Genomic DNA, 19,757 nt, shown 5'->3' on the forward strand with positions numbered 1-19,757 from the left:
TGCCAGATGAAAACTCATGAATGTTGGCAATGTGGTTGTGAGATGTTAGCTTAACTTTGTTTTTGAAACTTTTAAGGGGAAGGTCTTTAATACTTTCATTCAAATTGTTCCAAACTTTCACAGTTGTGAAAGTTGTTCGGTGTGTGTGGTTTTCGTTTCTTTTAATTTTTTTTTTTCTGCTAAGTCTCTTTTTTTTCTTTTGCTGCGTTTGGTGGCACGAAACATCATTCTAGTCCCCAGAGCCCCTCAACCTCCAACCTCCCAGCCGGCGGTGCTTGTGGCAAGCGTGATTCTTGGTCTGATTCAATGCTGGTTTCCTTCAGTTCCCGAAAATATCCACAGGTTGATCTCTAACTAAGACCGTTCTTACCTGTAAAATTAAGATGTTCTTAAAACTAAGGGAGGAATTTTCAGCGATGTCCCCCATAAAGAAACATGTCAATGCCACTTCCAGTGTGATTTCTTTTCTCTTTTAAATTCCCTTTGTTAAAATCGGTTAAGGTCTGTAGGTACACAATATCTCACGATTTCTCAGGGGTGATCAATGTACCGAATATTCTTCCCATTTCTGTTTTACATGCTGCTAGGGAGTAAATATGTACTCTCCAGTTTCTAGACTGCATTAGCGTCGCTAAAGATACATAACTGACAGTTATTGTGCAGTTAGGAACAGTAAAATTACTGATACAGTAATGTAGTCGTGATGTCAGGCCTCCAGTAAAATAACTAACAACTCGTGATTTCTGAATTTAGTTTTAGTACCGACGTAGCATTTACCCTGCCTCCGTAGAGGAGGTCCAGGCACATGTGAGGTTCGCGTGATGTAAGATAACCCGTTAGCGGGTTTTGTATTTTGTGTACGTGCAACTTTTATTACTTTCTTTAATAGCAGATGCAATGCGCAAGCAAGCGTTAGGTCAAATATAGCGACTTTGAAATTAATTTGATTTACGCCGAGTAGGGGAATAAATGACGTTAAGGTGAACTGAGTTCTGTGTAGAGTGTTTTGGTCTGTCCGACATTTGTCAGTTTCCAGAGGATGGTCACTGATTTCCTTTCTTCTCTTTTGAACTAAATTGCTTTCACATCAAAATCACCCCATGACCATCTTTACAGGACAATAAATGATAAGTGATAAATTAATAAAGGCGGTGAATTTAAAGCTCGGTAATGAAATTTGAAGGTGAATTAATCAACATGACAAGAGCGTGGGACAAAGAAAAATTCTGAGTCCCCGACAGGAGTCGAACCCATGACCTCCCGAACACCGGGCGGGCGCTTAACTTAACATCGTTTTCTAGCAGTAAAACTTTTTACCCTTTTTTACTTTTGCTCTTCGTGGATCATGGATTACATTCTTTGTGTTGGAGGGTGGTGGTTGAGGGGGACTTACAGTGGTATTCAAAACTCTCTTTGAAAAAGAACTGTCGAGAAACTTATGGACCATATATTGTAAAAGGGCTCTCTGATTTCAAACGTGAACAGTGAACGCTATGTCGAGAGGTGAGAAAAATTGGAGTTGGGGAAACTAGCTCGCAACCAGGGTGGGGGATATGGCTTGTAACCAGGGGGAGAGGGGATCAGACTTCAAATGACCGGAATATTTTCCCTTAGGGGGCAAATGGGTCGACAACCACGTGCGATTGTGCGTGTAACAAAATTAACACCGATCATTCATATCTGGCAGTCGTTTCAAAGTCGATCGATACAAAGAACACCTTCCCTCTTTCTTCTTGTCGAAGCTAAATAATTTACACCCCCTCTAGGCAATACGTATCTCCCTCTCACGTGACCTGGAGTCGAGTTTCAAGATGTCGATGAGCGAGAATTTTGCGATGTGTCTGTTTACATGAAACATTGGAGATTTGACTCTGATCTTTGCCAACGCCGAGTACTGTCCTAGATATTAATAGCTCCAAGTGTGTTCGAGCCAGCTGTTTGCTGTAAATTGCTTTCTTATCAAATTCAAGGTGAGCCAGTGGCGCAGGGTGTTTAGAAGCTGTTAGCTATATTTGTCGTCCGTGTACGTAATTCGTTTCGTTTATGTGTTTATAAGTAGTTATAGGGTGAATACTAGAAGTGAAATTAAGCTTACTTGCTTGTTAATGGTGTCACTTCCTCAGTTGTCAAGCAAGTTTGATTGTGACTCTCGTCCTAGTGCAATTCTGAGAGTTTGTTGTTTACGAGTAAGCTCTCCGTTTTTTAACGAGCTCCGTGTGCACAAACTGAAAACGATAGAAAAAGTTTTGTGATTTACAGAATGATAAGCTCGGCTTTTAAATCAATGTGGATGCTCTCTAGTGGTTTGTTAAAAGCTGTATAATTTTATGATCAACAACAAGGCTTCGCAATCCTTTCGTCCTCTAAATGGTGTTCTTTACACCGTTGCTAGACACATGTCGACGTTTTTTCTTGTTTCATCGTAGCTTAGAGTTGACATTCAGCATTCTTGTTGTCATCCGAACGGATGTTTTCGTAATGGCACATGATGTTCTTGCATTCTGTTGTATCAATTGCGAGCTAATATCAAATTGTTGTCTTCTTTTAAACACGGGATTTTCTTGTGGTGGGTGCTGGTTTTATCATGTTGTATGAAGACAAGTCATAAAATTAGATAAAAATTAAAAACAATGTTGTCTGTCAATAGTTTATCAGTAGTCTGTTTCTATCTTATAAAAGGTCTTTCTTGTTGCTACAAACAAATACAAAATCATTAGTGTCATAACTGTGCTTCTGATCTAGCATAAACTCATTGTTCTGTGAGAATTTCTGCATACCAAAGCAACATGTACATGTTCCTTGTGGTTCTATTCTTGACAACATTTTCTTTTAATTAATATTTTTGTTGCACTGTGTGTTAAAGTTAAAACAATTAATATAACCGTATAAAAGTTAAAGAGGCCTCATAGCAATATTAATTGACTCAGACACCAGTAAAGCTTCTTGATATAAGCTTACATATCTTTTGTCAGAGAAAATGCAAGAAAAAGCTTTGCTTTTGCATATAGTTGTCAATTCCTGCAGTGGCAAGTACTTGTATTCCTGGCACAAAAGATATTTATTTACTGTAAACTTGAACCTTCTATGAAATTATCTTCAATGTGTTAATAAAATGTGACAAATGAAATCTAATTGGCCCCTTTTGTTTAAAAACACAGGGTTCATAGGCAGTGAAATGCACAGTTTAAGAAGTCAGGATTGTGTTCAATGAGAAAAATTTCGGTTGGAATACATGAAATTTTTATTATGTTGCCTTCCAGGTTATTAAATAAATCCATATTTTACTCTCTTTTTGTTCTTTAGTCCAAGTGATTCAGGTTTTGGTGGTTTAACAGCATCACCCTGTTTCAAAGCAATGCATTCTTGACATGAAAGAACTATTGCATAAATAAAATTTATTTGGATGTGTACAAATTTTGTAAAATATGGATGCCATGCTAAGATATGAAAAATCTGCATAACTGTCAAAGGGAAAACCTCAAAACAATATCTGGTTGTCCACCTAGTACATACATTTATTTCCATCCTTAGCTCCAGAACTTTATTTATTTATTTATTTATTTATTTATTTATTTGTTTATTTTACAAACTGAAATAATTATTCTGTATTGTGGTCTTAAGAAGTCATAATTTTTTAAACGTAAAATTCAGTGCAAAGGAGACGTAATATTTGGTAGTAGCTGAGATTTAAGAGTACGGAGAGAGAGAGGGTAATTTTGTTAGCTTTAAAATTTCCTTCATTCCCTCAGGATGTCTACTGTTACATTTGAAAATAGCAAGGAGTATATTGTTTATGTGATCACTGTGAAATGTTTCCAGTAATTTAGTGTCCTGAAACTGAGTACTGTGTGTATTAGAATGTTATTTTAATCCACAACATTTAAAAAAAAATAGTAATCTTGGAATCAAGGTTGATGATTTCATTCTCAACCCCAGAGCCAATGATTTATAGGCTGCAAGAAAAATTGTACAAAAGGTTAGAGCTTTTTGGTCAAGAATGCAATGGCTCCTGAAACAGGTGTGGTCTTTTCCTCTTCCAGGATGGGTCAGACTCTCTCAGAGCCAGTGACCACAAAGGAGACATCATCCTGTTCAAACAAGTTGTACAAAGTTGGCTCTTCTTGTATGCAGGGATGGAGGATAAGTATCCTTTGTTAAGTCTGCAGATCCATAATTTCTTTGGGTGCAATTACAGTCAAACCTGTATTAGGCAGGCACCCTCGGGACCAGTGCTAGTGTCCACTTAGTACAGGGTGTCTGCTGTAAACAGGTTCCCTCAGAATTCGTCTTAAAAGGGTCTTATTGATATTCGTTAGTATTAAAAGGCCTTGAAAGGGTCAAATAGCATTCTTGCAAACAATTGATAACTCTGAAATACCATATTTCCATAAACAATGACAAGTATATGAGGTAAAGTGATTTAAGAACACAGCAGCAGTATCTATATTGATCAAATTATGCGAAGGTTCACAAAATCAAACGAGAACAAAAGTTTTGTAAAAACATTAGTGAGTTATAAAATATCACATTTCTGTGACAGCTGTTTGTTGGCAAACTTAAATGACTGATCTATTAAAACGTGGACAAAAAATCTTGCATCCTTTTTAACTCGTGAATTGTGCGGATGCGCAAGAGCGAGTTGTAGATATGATGTGAAGAATGGCACTCGCTCGCTCGCTCGATTGGTCGATTCCTGTAAACTTTTTTTCGATTTCAGGCTTTTACGTGCATTTGATAGTTTTTGGCGAGTAATAAACAAAAGGAATGGCCATCTTTGTTGCTAAGAATAGTGGTGGGTGAAAAAGAAGCCAATGAGAATCTTAAAAGAGTTTAAAACTGTACGTTTTTCATCCCTGAATTAAGTTTGGCCAATCTCCGAATATACTTTTGGCAGTTTGCAGCGTATATTTCATTTATGGTGTCAGTGCTTCTATTTTTTCAATATATATATATATATATATACAGGAAAATGATTTAGTGTGTCCGAGAAAGAAAAAAGATAAAAAAGAAAAGAAATTAAGAAAAACGAAAAACTTTATGCAGGCGGCGGATTTGAACCCGTCACCCCTTGGTGGCAGGTCGGATTAGTAGGTCCTTTGCAGTACCACGAGACCACCTTTGCAAGTTGTTTAGACGGAGCGAAAATAACAGATTTATTAAGTAGTGTCAAAACGCTGATCTTTCGGTTAATTCCACCGTGGGCTCAAAAGACTCGAGCGTTCGCGAAGTTGAGTTTCACACTCGCCTAGACCGATTATAAAGTGTCGCCCATGGCCCACTGGTTAAGTGACTCCTTTAAGATGGCTGTGTTTGCTATTCCTGGAGCTGTATCAACGTTGGAAAGTGTTTCGTAAAGTTTGAGCCCACGAATGGCTTGCTGAACGTTTCTGGACTGGAGTCGTTCATTGTTGTGAGAAAAAGCCTTCGAGCCATTGCCAGGTAAGCACTTACAGTTTGTAGCTTAAACAATAAAAGGTTTTTTATGGTTATCCTCGGTCATGGTTAATTTTTTTTTTTTTTTTTTTGTCAAAGAAAATGGAATTGATAGATCGACCGTACTTCGGCTGTCCTCGGGAAGTGCTCGTAAAGTCAAGTACTTTACTGCAGAACCTTGAACAGTTCATAAAGAGTAACACTGATCATTCTTGGCAAGACTATTTGAACAATATGTCATGTCAGTGAACAAGGGCTGATGCAATTGTAATTCAAGTACTGGCCAATTGCCTAAATCTGTCAATTCATATCGCTGAATCATTTCAAACATTTGCTCCTGTTACTGTTTTTCAAGCAGTGAATGTGACAGGAGAATACACAAACATTTACATTGGACACATAAGTAAAACTCATTATGTTTCTACGGTAGAAACGAGAAATTGTCAGGTACCAAACAACAAAACATGTGATTTAACTGTAGTTGAAAGAAGAAAATTGATAAACAAGAAAAATACAGAGCTGATCAAGGTTGCATGAAAGAATACATGAAAAAGAGAAGAGCTAGTGCAGATTTTAGAATAAGAGAGAGTCAAAATTCCATGCAAAGGTACAAAATATTGAAACAATTACGGAGAAAAAGAAGCAAACTGATACAAGAAGGAAAATGACCAACCCAGAACACGAAAGAGAAATTGACAAAAAGTTTAAAAGGAAACGGAAAGCAGAGAACCCAGATCACATACAGGAAATTGCAAAAAAGTCATCTAGAAGACAAAAAGTGAAGAATCCAGAACAGGTGTGGTGTCAGGGTGGACCAACAGCTTTACTAAAACATTTGTTGCTAACACTTGTCATATCTTGTTATAAAATAGCAGATCATTCAGAGCTTATATCACATACATTGGCAACTGGACTGTGGAGACTACTAAAATACACTATAAGAACTGGAATGATATACAGTCATGTAGTTATTTGCACATGGTAATTGACAGAGACATACAGCACTGCAGCCGGCTATATTCATTCAGGATTTAGTACCAGTTACAGTATCTGAAGCTACAAAAAAATGAACAGCGTGAAAAATGCAGGGACAGCATCACTGGAGTTCATGCAGTTAATAACACAAATTACAAAGAAAGAAGTACATGTATTACATTTGTTGGAACTATTGCTGTCAACTTCACTGAAAACAACAATGTGGTCTTGAGAACTTAACATCAAATAATGAATTCAGCACCTTCCATCTATTCTTTGGTTATATTCATATAAGCACCATGAACTTCTATCATGACTATTTCAACTAGTAACAACAACATATTGTACAATAGTTGAATTGTAAACTGCTCGCTTTCAACTATTTAGACTCTGTGATTGCCTTCCTCAGAATCATTTATTAAATGAACTTGCTCTTTAAGGCTTTGTATAAAGCACATAGACTGGTAAGTGGCAGTTTGATTTTACCATAGTCATGATTACCAAAACAAACCAGTTGATGTAAAACCACCATAAATGCGATCAATTCACTGCAAAACTGCTAGATAATCAAAGATTAGAGGGGAACATTTGATACCTTCAGTTAGCTTGAGTTTGGCTGATTTCATAGTTTGACAGTCCTTCATAGTAAATCTACTAGTTATTCCTTCTGAACTAATTTAATACATAATGTCTTGGGTTTCCATTTGTAAAGAAGCAGTTTTACTGGCAGACATATTTTCATAAAACCAAGTAAAAATATACATCTCATATTTTTCTGTGCAATTTCCTTAATTACACTCAAATCTGGGTGAGTCACTTGCAGCTGATTATAACCTATACTGTGTAATTTTACAATGGCTTTTACAATGTCTTACACTAACTCCCACTCAGGCCATATTTTCTGTCTTTGAGGCCTAATTGCATTTCATGTCATATTCTTCAAAATGTCCATTTACCAGTCCAACACTTCTTAGAACGGTTCATACCCTAGTATGGAAATCAAACATCGTTTTCTATTGACGATATTTAAATTTCAGTGGCCTACCAAATTCACGAGTTGGCTCACAGAGCCTTTGATTCAGTGTCTGGTTAATACAGGTGTCTAACTGCACGATAGAAATGACCATAAAAGTCAAGGTTAAGCTGTCCACGTCTGCTTAAAGGGGCTCAGTCATGGTATTTTGAGTTATTTTGGTGACATACAAGATTACCTTTAAATGGTAGGAAACCTCAAAATAACAGTTTAATAAGATAGAAAAACACCTAAGAGATAATGATAAATCATAAAGGAACAAGGATGGCTAAGGATGGAGAAGATTAACACAGATTACAAACAACGAATTTGAAAAATTGAGGCTAAACTTTTCAATATGCCCAAACCGTGACTGAGCTCCTTTAATAGAGGTGTCGGTCGAATACAGGTATTTCTTACAGTAAGTGTGGGAAAAGAAAAAATGGGACTTGCACTGCTGTCTGCTTAATAGAGGGTGTCCACTTAATATGGGGTCTGCTTAATACAGGTTTGACTGTAATTTAAAAACTAAAAGAAACTACAGCATTTGGTGACTCAATCATGTCTACGTTGTATGTTCTGAAAAATACATAAAACATAGACATGCGTGTCTATGTTCTGAGAATACCAAGTGGAACAGTGGTACTGAACGAACAAACTGTTCAATTACTGAATAGTAAGTTTGCTCATTTTTGTGCACAGGGTCATTCATGGAAGGTTAGCACCATGTCACACTCTCCTCTATCACAAAGAAAATTTTCCACAGCAAACTACCTTGTCATCTGCATAGCAGGGCTTCTGATATTTTGCGTAGTCACAGAGCCAAGAATTTCAATTAAATCTGCGAAATTCACAAAAACACTCAAAGTACCACAAAATGTCAGTACAACATATTTGAAACTTATCTTGGCTGTTGGGGCTGTTTACTTGCAAGTGGTAAACTTGGAAAATTATCGTGAAACATCGTCGCTGCAACAAGTAAACAACGTCCAAAAACTACCAGGCATTCTTAGATTAATGCTGTGAAAAACTGGACAGTAGCCACATTGGGAAAAAATTTGCCATTGGCACATTTCTTGGGCATGTTGTTAAAAGAGCAAATGATGATCCCCAGTTTTAGAAAGGCTATACTAATAAGTAGTTGGTGTTTCTGTTACTGTTGTTATTGCATAGGCGAATGCTTATCATTTCCCCCAAAACATTGCAAAATTGCAGCCTTTTTTTGTTAATAACATTTTTGAAATCTGTGCAAAACCAATTGCTTTCCAGTGAAATTTGCCTAGAAAATTCCCACAAAATTGGTCGTTTTTTACCAATCGTTTTTCAGTGAAATTTCCCCCGAAAATTTCCGGGAATCTGATGCAAAATCAGCCATTTTTTCCACAAATTTGTCTCTGAAAATCCCACAAAATGTGACTTTTTTTTCCACAACATATCTGAAAATCAGGAGCCCTGGCATAGCACCACATTTTAAGGTGATTCCACAGAAAAATTTAAGATGTTGAATGACTTTTATGAAACTTTACTGAAGTGTTCCCTACCAAGCATTGTTTGCAAAATACATGGAGAATTAAAAAAAGGTAGGTCGCCATGCTCATAAAATAGATATGATGGGCCTATCTTACTTCATTTATGCCTAATCATGTGCATTAAAGAGGATGATTTTTACACCAAAATCATGGTATAAAAAATGTTGGTCACCAAGCTCTTTTGGGGAGGCACGGTGGCCTCATGGTTAGTGCGCTCGTCTCCGGATCAAGTGGTCCGGGTTCGAGCCCCGGCCGGGGACATTGTGTTGTGTTCTTGGGCAAGACACTTCACTCTCACAGTGCCTCTCTCCACCCAGGTGTACATGTATAAATGGGTACCGGCGAACTTAATGATGGGGGTAACCCTGCGATGGACTAGCATCCCATCCAGGGGGGAGTAGAAATACTCCTAGTCGCTTCATGCTACAGAAACCGGGATAAGCTCCAGCCTGATGGGCCACTTGGCTCACATGCAGACTTTACCTATGCTCTTTTAGAGAGAACAAGCATTTATTTCACTGTCAAGCTTGGCCTGTTAAGGAAATCTCTTGATGTTGTGCATGTGCCCCCACTTGTGTGCATTTGCCAATGATGCAAGAGTGGTGCATTAGCGATGTGTAATGCAGTTGTCAGGAATCACCTTGAATCCAACTTTTGACACATGATGTCATCAATCCCAACAAAGCCTGACATTGCCTCCATGGTATTGAGCCAGTCCCCAAGTATTTACTTCATTTTGGACCTGTCTATGTGGGTAAGAGTTGTTCCTGCCCCATCCTCCAGCCATTTTTACTCAGGGTTTACATGGCAAACCTTTTCCAAGTTGGCAAAGCTAAAACATTAGCTCTCTTTGTTTTGTGCATCCTCTGTCATACATGTTATGACCAATGCCTGGCAGGTGAGGCATGTTTATGTGGCAAAAAGTTGGCCTGCACTTAATGTCACCTTACGGTCTACAAATGTGAGCAACTGCCCACTGAGGATCACCCTCCCCCAGAGCCAATTTTGTGATTTCTTGAATGTGTAAATGAGTTACTGTCATTCATAAAGAAATGTATGAAAAGTTCTTAACTTACACGTATTGTTCAGACATGGAGGATTCACATACAGAGATTTTGTCTCTCAAAGAAGACAAAGGCACTGCTTTTTTTGGAGTTTATGATGGTCATGGAGGTAGGTGCTACTATAACAGTAGATGTATCATTCTTCTTGCACTGACACTCACTGTAGCGATGACTAGAACAACAGACAATATCTAGTACAGTGAGTACTTATTAACCCTCTTTTACAACCTTTTTGTTTAGCCAACACTTCGTTGCTTCTTGGTCTTTGTCATTTACCAGCAGAAATGAAAGATAATGAAATATGCAGTTTATATGCTCTATTTCTGTATCTTTTATTGTTAGGTGCTAGGGTGGCACAGTATTGTGGCAGATGTGTCCACACAAAGATCACCAGTCATCCTGCTTGGGGTAAGGCAGATTATCCTAAAGCTTTACTTAATATTTCTTAGTATAATTAGGTCTTACTCCTTCTTAAAGTGTAGCATGATGTGTCACCTAACTTGTAGGCCCTTTCACTTTCTCGTTTTTTTAATTTATATTTTTTTATATTTTGTTCGCAGCAAAGGGAAACATATCAGAAGCAATAAAAGGAGGTTTCTTGTCATGCGATATAGACATGCAGAAAGGTATGTGTGTAAGGAAATTACCCAGCAGTAATTTACAACTCCAGTAGAATGGTAGCCCGCATCTCAGAAAAAGTCCCTTGCCCTAGAAAACAGCTTCTTTCCTCCTCTCATTTTAAACTCCCACTTGTAAGTATTATCTTTCAAAATATGTAGCACCAGAAAGATTAAATTCTCGCTTATTAATTCCAAGGTAATGTTTAGATAAATCACCAGGCTGTAGATTAGTGTAACAAATAAACCAACTGCACTACCTATTAGGTAGTAATTCACCTGGCCCCAGTTGTTCAAAGGTTGGATACCACTATCCACGGTATAAATCATTATCCAATTGATAAGTGTTGGCAAAACGACCTATGTATACTATCCATTGGACAGTGATTTATCCAGTGGATAGTGTTATAAATCACCATCCACTGGGTAGTGTAGTTTGTTTTGCCTGCACTTACCCCAGTATCCATTGGATAGTTATTTGTATAGTGGATAGAATTATTCACCCTTTCAACGATTGGGACTTGATGGATAGCACTATCCAGACCTTTATCAGCTGAGGCTAGATGGATAACTGTGCATCAATATTAGGTAGGCAGCTGTCAGTGAGGTTGGGAGAGGTAAAACGCATGGTCACTCTGTCAGAAATTGTCCAGGGAACAAAGAAAGTCATTTGATAGTCATTTGATGGGGGCTACTGGATTTTGCAGTTGGGTCAGTGGATTCTACCTATTCTACACTCTGTGCTTAATGATTGCGTAATGGGAAACAAGTTTTTGTTAGGGTGCCCGTAACCCCAAAAATTTTTTTTGCTAAAATGAATCCACTTGTTATTCAAAGCATTTGGGTGAAAAAATTTTTGAATTTGGTTGAATCCTCGATTTTTTATGCCCTTTCAAAGTCACGCTTGAAGTGTTGCACAACCGTGTTTTAGGGAGTCTGGGGGGGGGGGGGGGGGGCGGTTGCCAATGACATTTACCCAGGAACCAAACACAATGGCGCCTTAGTCAGCTCTCTGTATTTGCTCGAGAAAATGAAAAACAAAACTAATCATTCCAATATATTTTGGGAATAAAACAGCCAAGTTTTTCATCACTGGAGCCAGAGTTAAGTTTCAATTCGGAAGAATCCGAAATAAACTTCGATCGAGCACGTTCGACAACTGTGAACTCACTGCTTAGAGCTTTGAGAGCAATTTGCAATATTTCAAGCAACAACGGGGAAGACTTCTTTGTGGACGAGCTGCTTGTATATTAGAAATGGAAAGCTAGATACGAAGTGGAGGAGCAGGCAAACGAAAAGCAGTAAAGAAAACTCAAGCACTGCTTTGGATGGTAATTTTGTCACCTAAACACAAAATTCCCACACATGTTTATAGCCCGTTTACATTTGTCCCTAGCGAGAATGTATTTGTCAAGGTATGGTTGTTCTATTAAATCCAGTATGTGTTTTACTTTCTGGAATACTTCATGTTTATAAGAGCGACGTAAGTGTTGCAGTTTTCGAAACTTGATGGCCTCCAAAACACTGGCTTCAATTGATTGAAAATCGTAGAATTGTTTGGACCTATATTTTTGAAGCTGTGGGAAGCAAAGGCAGAAGGAAACATTTCATACAATTACCGATTTCACATTGTCACATGTTTTAAGTCGTAACTCCAAATAACCAATGTAAATTTTTCTCAAAGTTTGCAGTGAAATTTATTGGATAAGCGAAAAGGATGTGTTCCCTGAGGGGTCCACAGATAATGTTACGCAGTCGTATTTTCAACACTATTGTACAGAATATGAATACGAACTATTGCACAGAATGTTTGTCGCACTGCTGATTTCCAAAGCTTTGAAAAACTCTATGAGTCTAACAGTTTCGTTATCATGTAATTCTTAAGGATTAGTCTTTGACTTTTAGCTAAATCAAATAGGAAATAAGCGTTGGTTGTTGGCGTACAGTTGCGACGTACATCTACATATCAGTACATCGGTCGTAACGCTTCTTGATTAATCACACAACTTTGCCGTCTATGTTATAAATACTGCGGGACTGAAAGATATAGTTTGTCGGTAGTACTTCTACAAATTGCTGGTTGGTTTTAAGCAGAAAATTTTGAAAATAGCGTTTGAAAGTCTGCAGAACAAACTTCAGTGAGAGTTCTTCAATGGTTCTCACGGACTCAGTTCGCTTGTTTCGGTTCAACAAAATCAACCACCGTTTATGTCTTTATTGTAGCATTGACTGCTCATCATCAGTAAATTGTACAGTATATCTTTCTTTATATCTGGGATATTGCTGCAACAGCCAATAGCACTTCTGGAAGGCATTTCTGAGCACTTTTCGAATGAGTACTGCACCATCCTGAAGGAAATGAGAGGACGTGAGATATTCAACCTTCCTGGGTAGAGGTCAGAACAGCCACTGGACCCATTCTCCTCAAACTTGGTTGCGAAACAAAATGGCGGTGTTTTAGAGCTATTTTTGAGATTTCGTCAGGGCACAGAAAATCGAGGATTCAGCCGAATCCAAAATTTTTTTCACAGAAGTATTTCAAATAACAAGTAGATTCATTTTAGCGAAAAAAAAAAATTGGGGGTTAGTTGCACTTTAACTATTTGACTGTGCAAGTGAGAAAATTTGGAGGGCCTAGTGAAAATGACAGATTTATTTAGTACATCTTTGTTACTTGTCTGAAGCTTGAACATTGCCTTTCTTTTTGCTTTACCCTGAGCAAGCTGGGTCCGTTTCTCGACAGATTTTTAGCTGAATATTGGGGCTATATTGTTGCCATTAATACCACTACCACAGAGTTTTACCTTTAATTAAAGCATATTGATTTATTTTGAAAAACTTACAATAGACAATAGTACTAAACAATGAATTTAATTTGGTTGTTAATTTTAGATGAACAGATGAAAGATGAAATGGCTGGAACAACTGCGATAGTAATAATTCTCAAAAATAACAAAATTTATTGTGTAAGAATCTCATTTGTGCTCATGTTACCTAATTAATCGTATTTAGTTATTTTATGTACCCAGTGTGCTTACAGTAATTTATGTCTGTAGTACTTGATGATGTGTGCTTTGTTGAGACTGCCGTAAGAAAGACTCTCTTTAAAGTGCCTATGAAGTAAAAAATAATTAATTCCTGTGTATTTGAAAGGTTTTTCAAAGTAAAGCAGAATGGCTTTTTCCTTTTTGGAATATCTTTTTTGGTTTTAGAGATATTCCCGTTTTTGTATTATGCAAATGAGGAAAGTGATGACGTCATAGGTGGTTCCACCAAAACAGCACAACACTCAATCAGGGCTCAAAAAAAGTGCCGTCCCATTGCCCCGGACAAGTAGATTTTCCTTCTGGGCAAGTAACTTTACATTCTCACTTGCCCAATGGGCAAGAGACCAAGCAAGTCAGCCGCCAACTAAATCATTAAAAGGGCAAACTAAGACTTGCCATGGGCAAGCAAAACTTGAGAGATACTTGTCCCAAGGGCAAGTTGGAATTCAAGTTTTTTTCAAGCCCTGTCAATCGAGAATTACTCTAGAAATATTAAAGCAGTGTACTTTAAACTTGGCACCAGGAATGTAAATCACAAAAGAAACATAATGACACCTGTCGTGCCATTGCCATAACAACAATTATGCCGCTGGTTCTGTCTTAATGAAGACTAAAATTCCCAGATTTTATCTTAAACAAGGATCATCTACTCCCACCAATCTAATGGGGAGAGTTAAGACAATATGGGAACCATGCGTGTTATGAGCAAGACCCTCTGTTCCACTTGAAAATGTTGCAAATGGGGATATTTGGTTTTTCACAGAAAGAGTCTGGAGCCAAGAGTGTTGCCATGGCAACAGCATAGTAGGTGTCATTCTCTTTCTTTTGTGATGTACATTTCTGGTGCCAAGTTTGAAGAACACAGTTTTAATATTTCTAGAGTTATTCTCAATTGAGTGTTGTGCTGTTTTAGAGGAACCACCTATGACGTCATCACTTTCCTTACAAAAACGCAAATATCTCTTAAATGAAAAAAGATATTCCAAAAAGGAAAATGCCATTCCTCTTTACTTTGAAAAGCCTTTCAAATAAGCAGGAATTATTTTTTACTTCATAGGCACTTTAAACCAGTAGACTTATGTTTTTGCTGTGTACTTCTTCAGAGCTGTCTCTTGTAATTTTAAACATGCATTGTTTGTCTATGTTGTTTTTATCAGGGAAATGTTGGTGACTCTAGAGCAATTGCATCAAAGAAAGGAGCAGTAGAACAGTTGTCCTATGATCATAAACCCAGCAATGATGGTAGTACTGAATACTATAAAACTTTTTTTCCAGGCTGAAATCTTCCTAGATACTTCAATTATTTTTCTTGTGTAAAAATTTAACAAAACTCACAATCAATCCTTGGCTGTGATGTGCAGGTGTGGATTGCAGACATTGAAAAAGATTTACCCAAGTAATTTTGTGAAACTTGGAATTGTTATAACGTTATTTGTTATGACATGAAGTCCAAGAACAAGGGATCCATTTCTCTTGCAACATGAACTTGTAGATATTTTAAACTTATTATTGACTTAGAGAAAGGTTATAATGGAACATTGATATTACTGTTTGTTAGTAGTCTGAAATGACTTTACAGTGTGCTTTGCTCACCTTATTGGAGAAGGCTTATGATGGTTATGAGCTTCTTTTCTCTTTAAGATGAAACAAGAAGAATCATTGCTGCTGGTGGCTGGGTAGAGTTTAACAGAGTAAATGGTATGTAGACAATTTAATGACTGCTCAAAAAAGTCATAATTACGTGTATTTCTTGTGATAGGGTGTGAAATGCATTGGCATAATGGTGAAGTCTACTTTGCTGTACCATTTGCTATCTACACCAAAGTGTTACAAATAGGCACCAATGAACTGGTAGCATAACCCTGACAAAGTTTAAGGGGTGGGGGGTAGCCAGGGGCCAACTAGAATCCCATCCAGGGTGAGTTGCGATGACAGAGACTGGTCTTGTGCTATCCTTCATGTGCCACTAAACTTATGAGGCTTACCATTATGTATAATAGGAAAGTTTGTTTCTTGTTTCCTTCAGGTAACTTAGCCTTATCCCGGGCACTTGGAGATTTCTGCTTCAAAAAGAACGATAAGAAGTCTGCAGAGGAACAGATTGTTACAGGTATCAACATCACTTACTAAACAATCAGTTTCAGCAGTGTTTATGGGGTTTCTTCAATTATTTATTTAATAGTTACTTGTGCTGTTGTTCACCTGAGCATGCAAGAGAATTGCTTGGTATTTTTTTAGTATTTATATTGGGTTATGACAAATTTTTGGGATTATATTGACCATGCTGTTGTGAATTATCAAGACAAAGGTTTGCTAAGGACCAACAAAACAGAAGACCAAGACAATTCCACTATCATGTAGAACTGACGTTTCAACCCTTTTACATTTAAACATTTGTTAGCAAAATTGTAGATGTGTTACTACATTTACAAAAACTTGAATGCCTGTGTAATTTATAAGGATGGTTGTTTTTTATTTACTTTAGCTATGCCTGATGTTATAACGAAAGATGTTACTCCAGATCACGAGTTTATAGTATTAGCCTGTGATGGTGAGTCCTAAATAACAATAATACTTGTTATAAGCCAAGTGTAAGGGCCACACTGTGAGAATATTGCCAGGTATGGTCTGACAAAATTAGGTCTGTACAAGAAAGACCAAGGGTGCCATTCTCCCAGGATTGTCCCAGGCTAGTGAGAATTAAGAACTAAAGAAGTTTATTATCTTGCTCTAATAATCATCACATGTTTTTTGCTAGCAATCCAGACATTAACAGCGGCCATAAAATAACATTAATGTCAAAGATATAATAGTGTGGTGCCATTGTCGACCAGTCACACTGTGTTGTATCTTAAACTGGTCTTGTCTTGTATTAAGCAAGTTTAATGCAGGAATTGATCATCTGAACCTCACCTGGTGCATTCTAGCCCCTTTGTGTTTTGCAGTTTACAGCTGAGCTTGTTGACATAGTTGCAGCTAGTTTTTCATTTTGGGCTCTAATCACAACTCGGAGCTTATTACACCTGTAGATGATTTATAGTGTGGTCAGCACAGCTTTACTGACAACCTTGTCCTATGAGACAGTGGGATGGCACAGAAGTGTAGGGATCACTGGTTAATCAAGCAGCTTCAAATGTGGCTGTGAAGTGTGTCTATCTTTTTCAAGTAGTATTAGTGTGGCACAGACTAAGTCAGTAATTGTGATACATGTTAGCAGAGATACTTAAATTCAAGAAGCTGATTTCTTTGGGCCTTGTGAGTCACTTTTCCCTAGATGGTCAAACCAGGCAGGCGATTCAATCGTTCTCACAGCAGGTCAATTTGCCTGGTACCTGACCCTTAATGAAACCCCTGACTGTGAGACCACATGGCTAATTAGTATGTTAGTGTGGCCTGTTAGTGGTTGTCATTCAATTTATGACGAGATTCATATTTTTAGTATGTTTGATATGTTTACAGGTATCTGGGATGTTTTGTCCAATCAAGAAGTGGTAGACTTTGTGAGAACACGAATAGCTCAAAGAATGGAACCTGAACAGGTATGTAAACAAACTGAAATCAACACTGATATTCTCCTCATGATAACACTACATTTTCAAGCAGACAGGTAATGAGAATTAACAAAATTGTCAACAAGGGACATTGTCTGACTTGTACCACCAAGGTCTCAGAAAACTGAAACTATGAATATTTTTTTTATTTTAAAGCTTTGATTTAACAAGCATGTACTAAATCCACAGTTAGAGGTTAGCGTGTAATAGTTGTCAGTGGTTTGGTGGTTTATATCCTAGCTTTTTAAGGGTGGTCAGGGCTGTTGGAGTGTCCTTGTACTAGCAAAGTTAGCTGTCATCTTATTTTCCTTGTTGTTATTTTTGTTTTTGTTTAGATCTGTGAAGAGCTTCTCACAAGATGTCTTGCCCCTGACTGTCAAATGGGTGGACTGGGTTGCGATAACATGACAGTGATTATTGTGTGTTTTCTTCAAGGAGGAACTTATGAAGAACTCTGCGAGAAGTGTTCAGGACCAAGTGACTCTAGTTCATATAATGGCAATAATTCCCCACCTTTTTATTCTTGACTTTGAAGTCAGCGTGGATTCTTCAGTTTCTATTGTCAGTGTGATCATTTTAGCATCAAAAACAGCGTGTCGTTGGCGTTTCAAGCATGTTTTAGAATGGAGGAGATAAACGGAGGAGGCCAGCACTTCAGAAACTGGAAACATACAAGTTGTTCAGGGTTTTGACTGCCCGAGAAAACATGAACAAAAACGATAGTCTAGGATGTCCAACATTGGGCAGAGTTAACTGTACACAAATGGAATTTCAAGCCCTTTTGTGTTTCCAGGATTTTTTTATTGTTATTTTAAGGGGATAAATTTGCTAAAGAATAGAGAATTGACATTTCGTAGTGTACATTGGACCATCATTGATGTTCTTGGACCTGAATTTGATTCCTGGGTTCTTCCTTGGTCACACTTTGGAGACGGTTATATCACAAGCCAATTAGCTTGGACAGCTTGGCTAATCCTGTGTGGCCATGAGATGGGAAGATGTGTGGAAGAAATCAGTTGATTCTGCATATTGATACAAGGTGAATTTTCAACACATCCGTTGCACTGTACACTATACTCGGCACGACAGACCAGTTCTTTGTTCAGTTCCAAGACAATCCTTCAGTTCACAAGGAATTGGATATCAACTTGGAACCAATTCAGACCACTTGGTTACAGTTCATCTGCAAAGTCAGAGCCTTCAAAAAAAGACAAACTTGTGTTTCAGAGGTTGAGGAAAAAATTTGCAAATAAATTAGTTACAGGACCTCACTGCATGAAGTCATGAATCAGCAATTCTTAGTGCAATTTTTATTGTTTTTTTTAGGTCAAACTTCTGGCTTTGGGATCATTTTTGTTGATAATCATTTGGTCACCTTTTTGCAATCATTTTTGTGGAGAGTAATTTTGCAGCATGTCTTTGTTTTTCCTGCTTGTAACTCGTGCGTAGTATTAAAACTGCACTTGGTGTGATCACTTAAGGTGGCTCCCTAGAGTATTTACGAACACACTCCCTATAGTGCGCAAGTTAGAAAAGGAAACTTAGTTAATTTCTCTTAAAGTTTTCCCTGTAGAGATTTGCTAGTATGGGTACTGTTAACATAAGGCCTATTTTTTGGTTGCCAATTTTTGGATTAAGACCGTTACCATGGCAACATCTCATCTTATGACAGGCATATATATTCCTCATTTTGGCATAAACTCCTTAATATTTGTACTTTCGTTCGGTGGAATTTTTTCATATTTTGCACATCATGGAAATGATATTGCCTGACATTTTGAATAAGTAAAAAGTAAAGGTTGTTCAGACGGTTTTTCCAATATTCTGCAAATGGTCATTCTTCTAAGTATATTAGATTAGCTCAGACAGATTTTAGCAAAAATAGAATATTTTTTAGGAATTGTATGTGTTTATAACTGAGCCAAATTTCAAAAAAAATTCACCGAAGGAAACGCGAGAAAATTCACTGTGAGTTTTGCGTTTTGTGCTCCATGTTGACGTCATAAATATCTAAAAACACTGACGTTTTCCTTTGAGTGCATGCAGATTACTTGAGCTTTCCTCCTCAACGCGCGTGCGATCGTAAAACTATAGGGAGCCACCTTAAACAGTTAACCCTTTCAGTTGCAACTTGCAAAAATGGTTGAAATCTAAATAATTTCTCCATAAGATATCAATACAATGTCAAGACGACAGGTAAGGAGAATGAAAGCATGGCAGACATCTGTGACCACATTTAAATAGATTTTGAATTTTTATTTGTACTCCAGAAACATTTGCAACATGTTAACTAAGCAAATAATTAACAGTGCAACTCTCACAGGGACAATCTCTTTGATTGGGCCGAGTGATCTAAAATCTCTAATTCCTTGTCTCCAGCCATCATTTGCCACTTGCATGGTAAGAAACTTGCGGTGAGTGTCATCTCGCAGTCGCTTGTAGGACTGTTACTGGGGACAAAAGAAATGCTCCCTTTAATAAGACTTAGTGTCTGTGAGACAAGACTCACCCCTGTTTTCAGGGACGAAT

At 37.6% G+C, this 19,757-nt stretch overlaps 1 protein-coding gene across 2 annotated transcripts; it reads left to right on the plus strand.

Annotated features, from left to right (window-relative positions):
• Positions 1 to 1,154: 1,154 nt before the first annotated feature.
• Positions 1,155 to 19,154, plus strand: LOC145497969 (putative protein phosphatase 2C T23F11.1). 2 transcript variants are annotated; one of them, XM_081477843.1, is made up of 12 exons: positions 1,155 to 1,970; positions 4,041 to 4,144; positions 10,039 to 10,122; positions 10,356 to 10,421; positions 10,574 to 10,639; positions 13,523 to 13,596; positions 14,835 to 14,919; positions 15,319 to 15,375; positions 15,704 to 15,787; positions 16,163 to 16,228; positions 17,137 to 17,216; positions 17,564 to 19,154. In XM_081477843.1, the coding sequence occupies exons 2-12, from the start codon at positions 4,042 to 4,044 to the stop codon at positions 17,753 to 17,755; spliced, it is 957 nt and encodes a 318-aa protein (XP_081333969.1). In that variant the 5' UTR covers positions 1,155 to 1,970; position 4,041; the 3' UTR covers positions 17,756 to 19,154. The 2 variants fall into 2 exon arrangements, with proteins under 2 accessions (XP_081333969.1, XP_081333968.1); XM_081477842.1 differs by lacking the exon at positions 1,155 to 1,970 and having other exon boundaries at positions 1,985 to 4,144.
• The last annotated feature ends 603 nt before the right edge of the window (positions 19,155 to 19,757 follow it).

This window comes from Orbicella franksi, chromosome 9 (assembly GCF_964199315.1).
Source record: "Orbicella franksi chromosome 9, jaOrbFran1.1, whole genome shotgun sequence".
NCBI lineage: Eukaryota > Metazoa > Cnidaria > Anthozoa > Scleractinia > Merulinidae > Orbicella > Orbicella franksi.

What these genes read in the sequence shown, in the direction of transcription:
- LOC145497969 (XM_081477842.1), top strand. Translation starts at nt 4,003, where the DNA reads ATGGCTCCTGAAACAGGTGTGGTCTTTTCCTCTTCCAGGATGGGTCAG. An exon ending in TATAGTATTAGCCTGTGATG is followed by an intron (nt 16,229 to 17,136) that starts GTGAGTCCTAAA and finishes ATATGTTTACAG; the next exon opens with GTATCTGGGATGTTTTGTCC. An exon ending in AAAGAATGGAACCTGAACAG is followed by an intron (nt 17,217 to 17,563) that starts GTATGTAAACAA and finishes GTTTTTGTTTAG; the next exon opens with ATCTGTGAAGAGCTTCTCAC.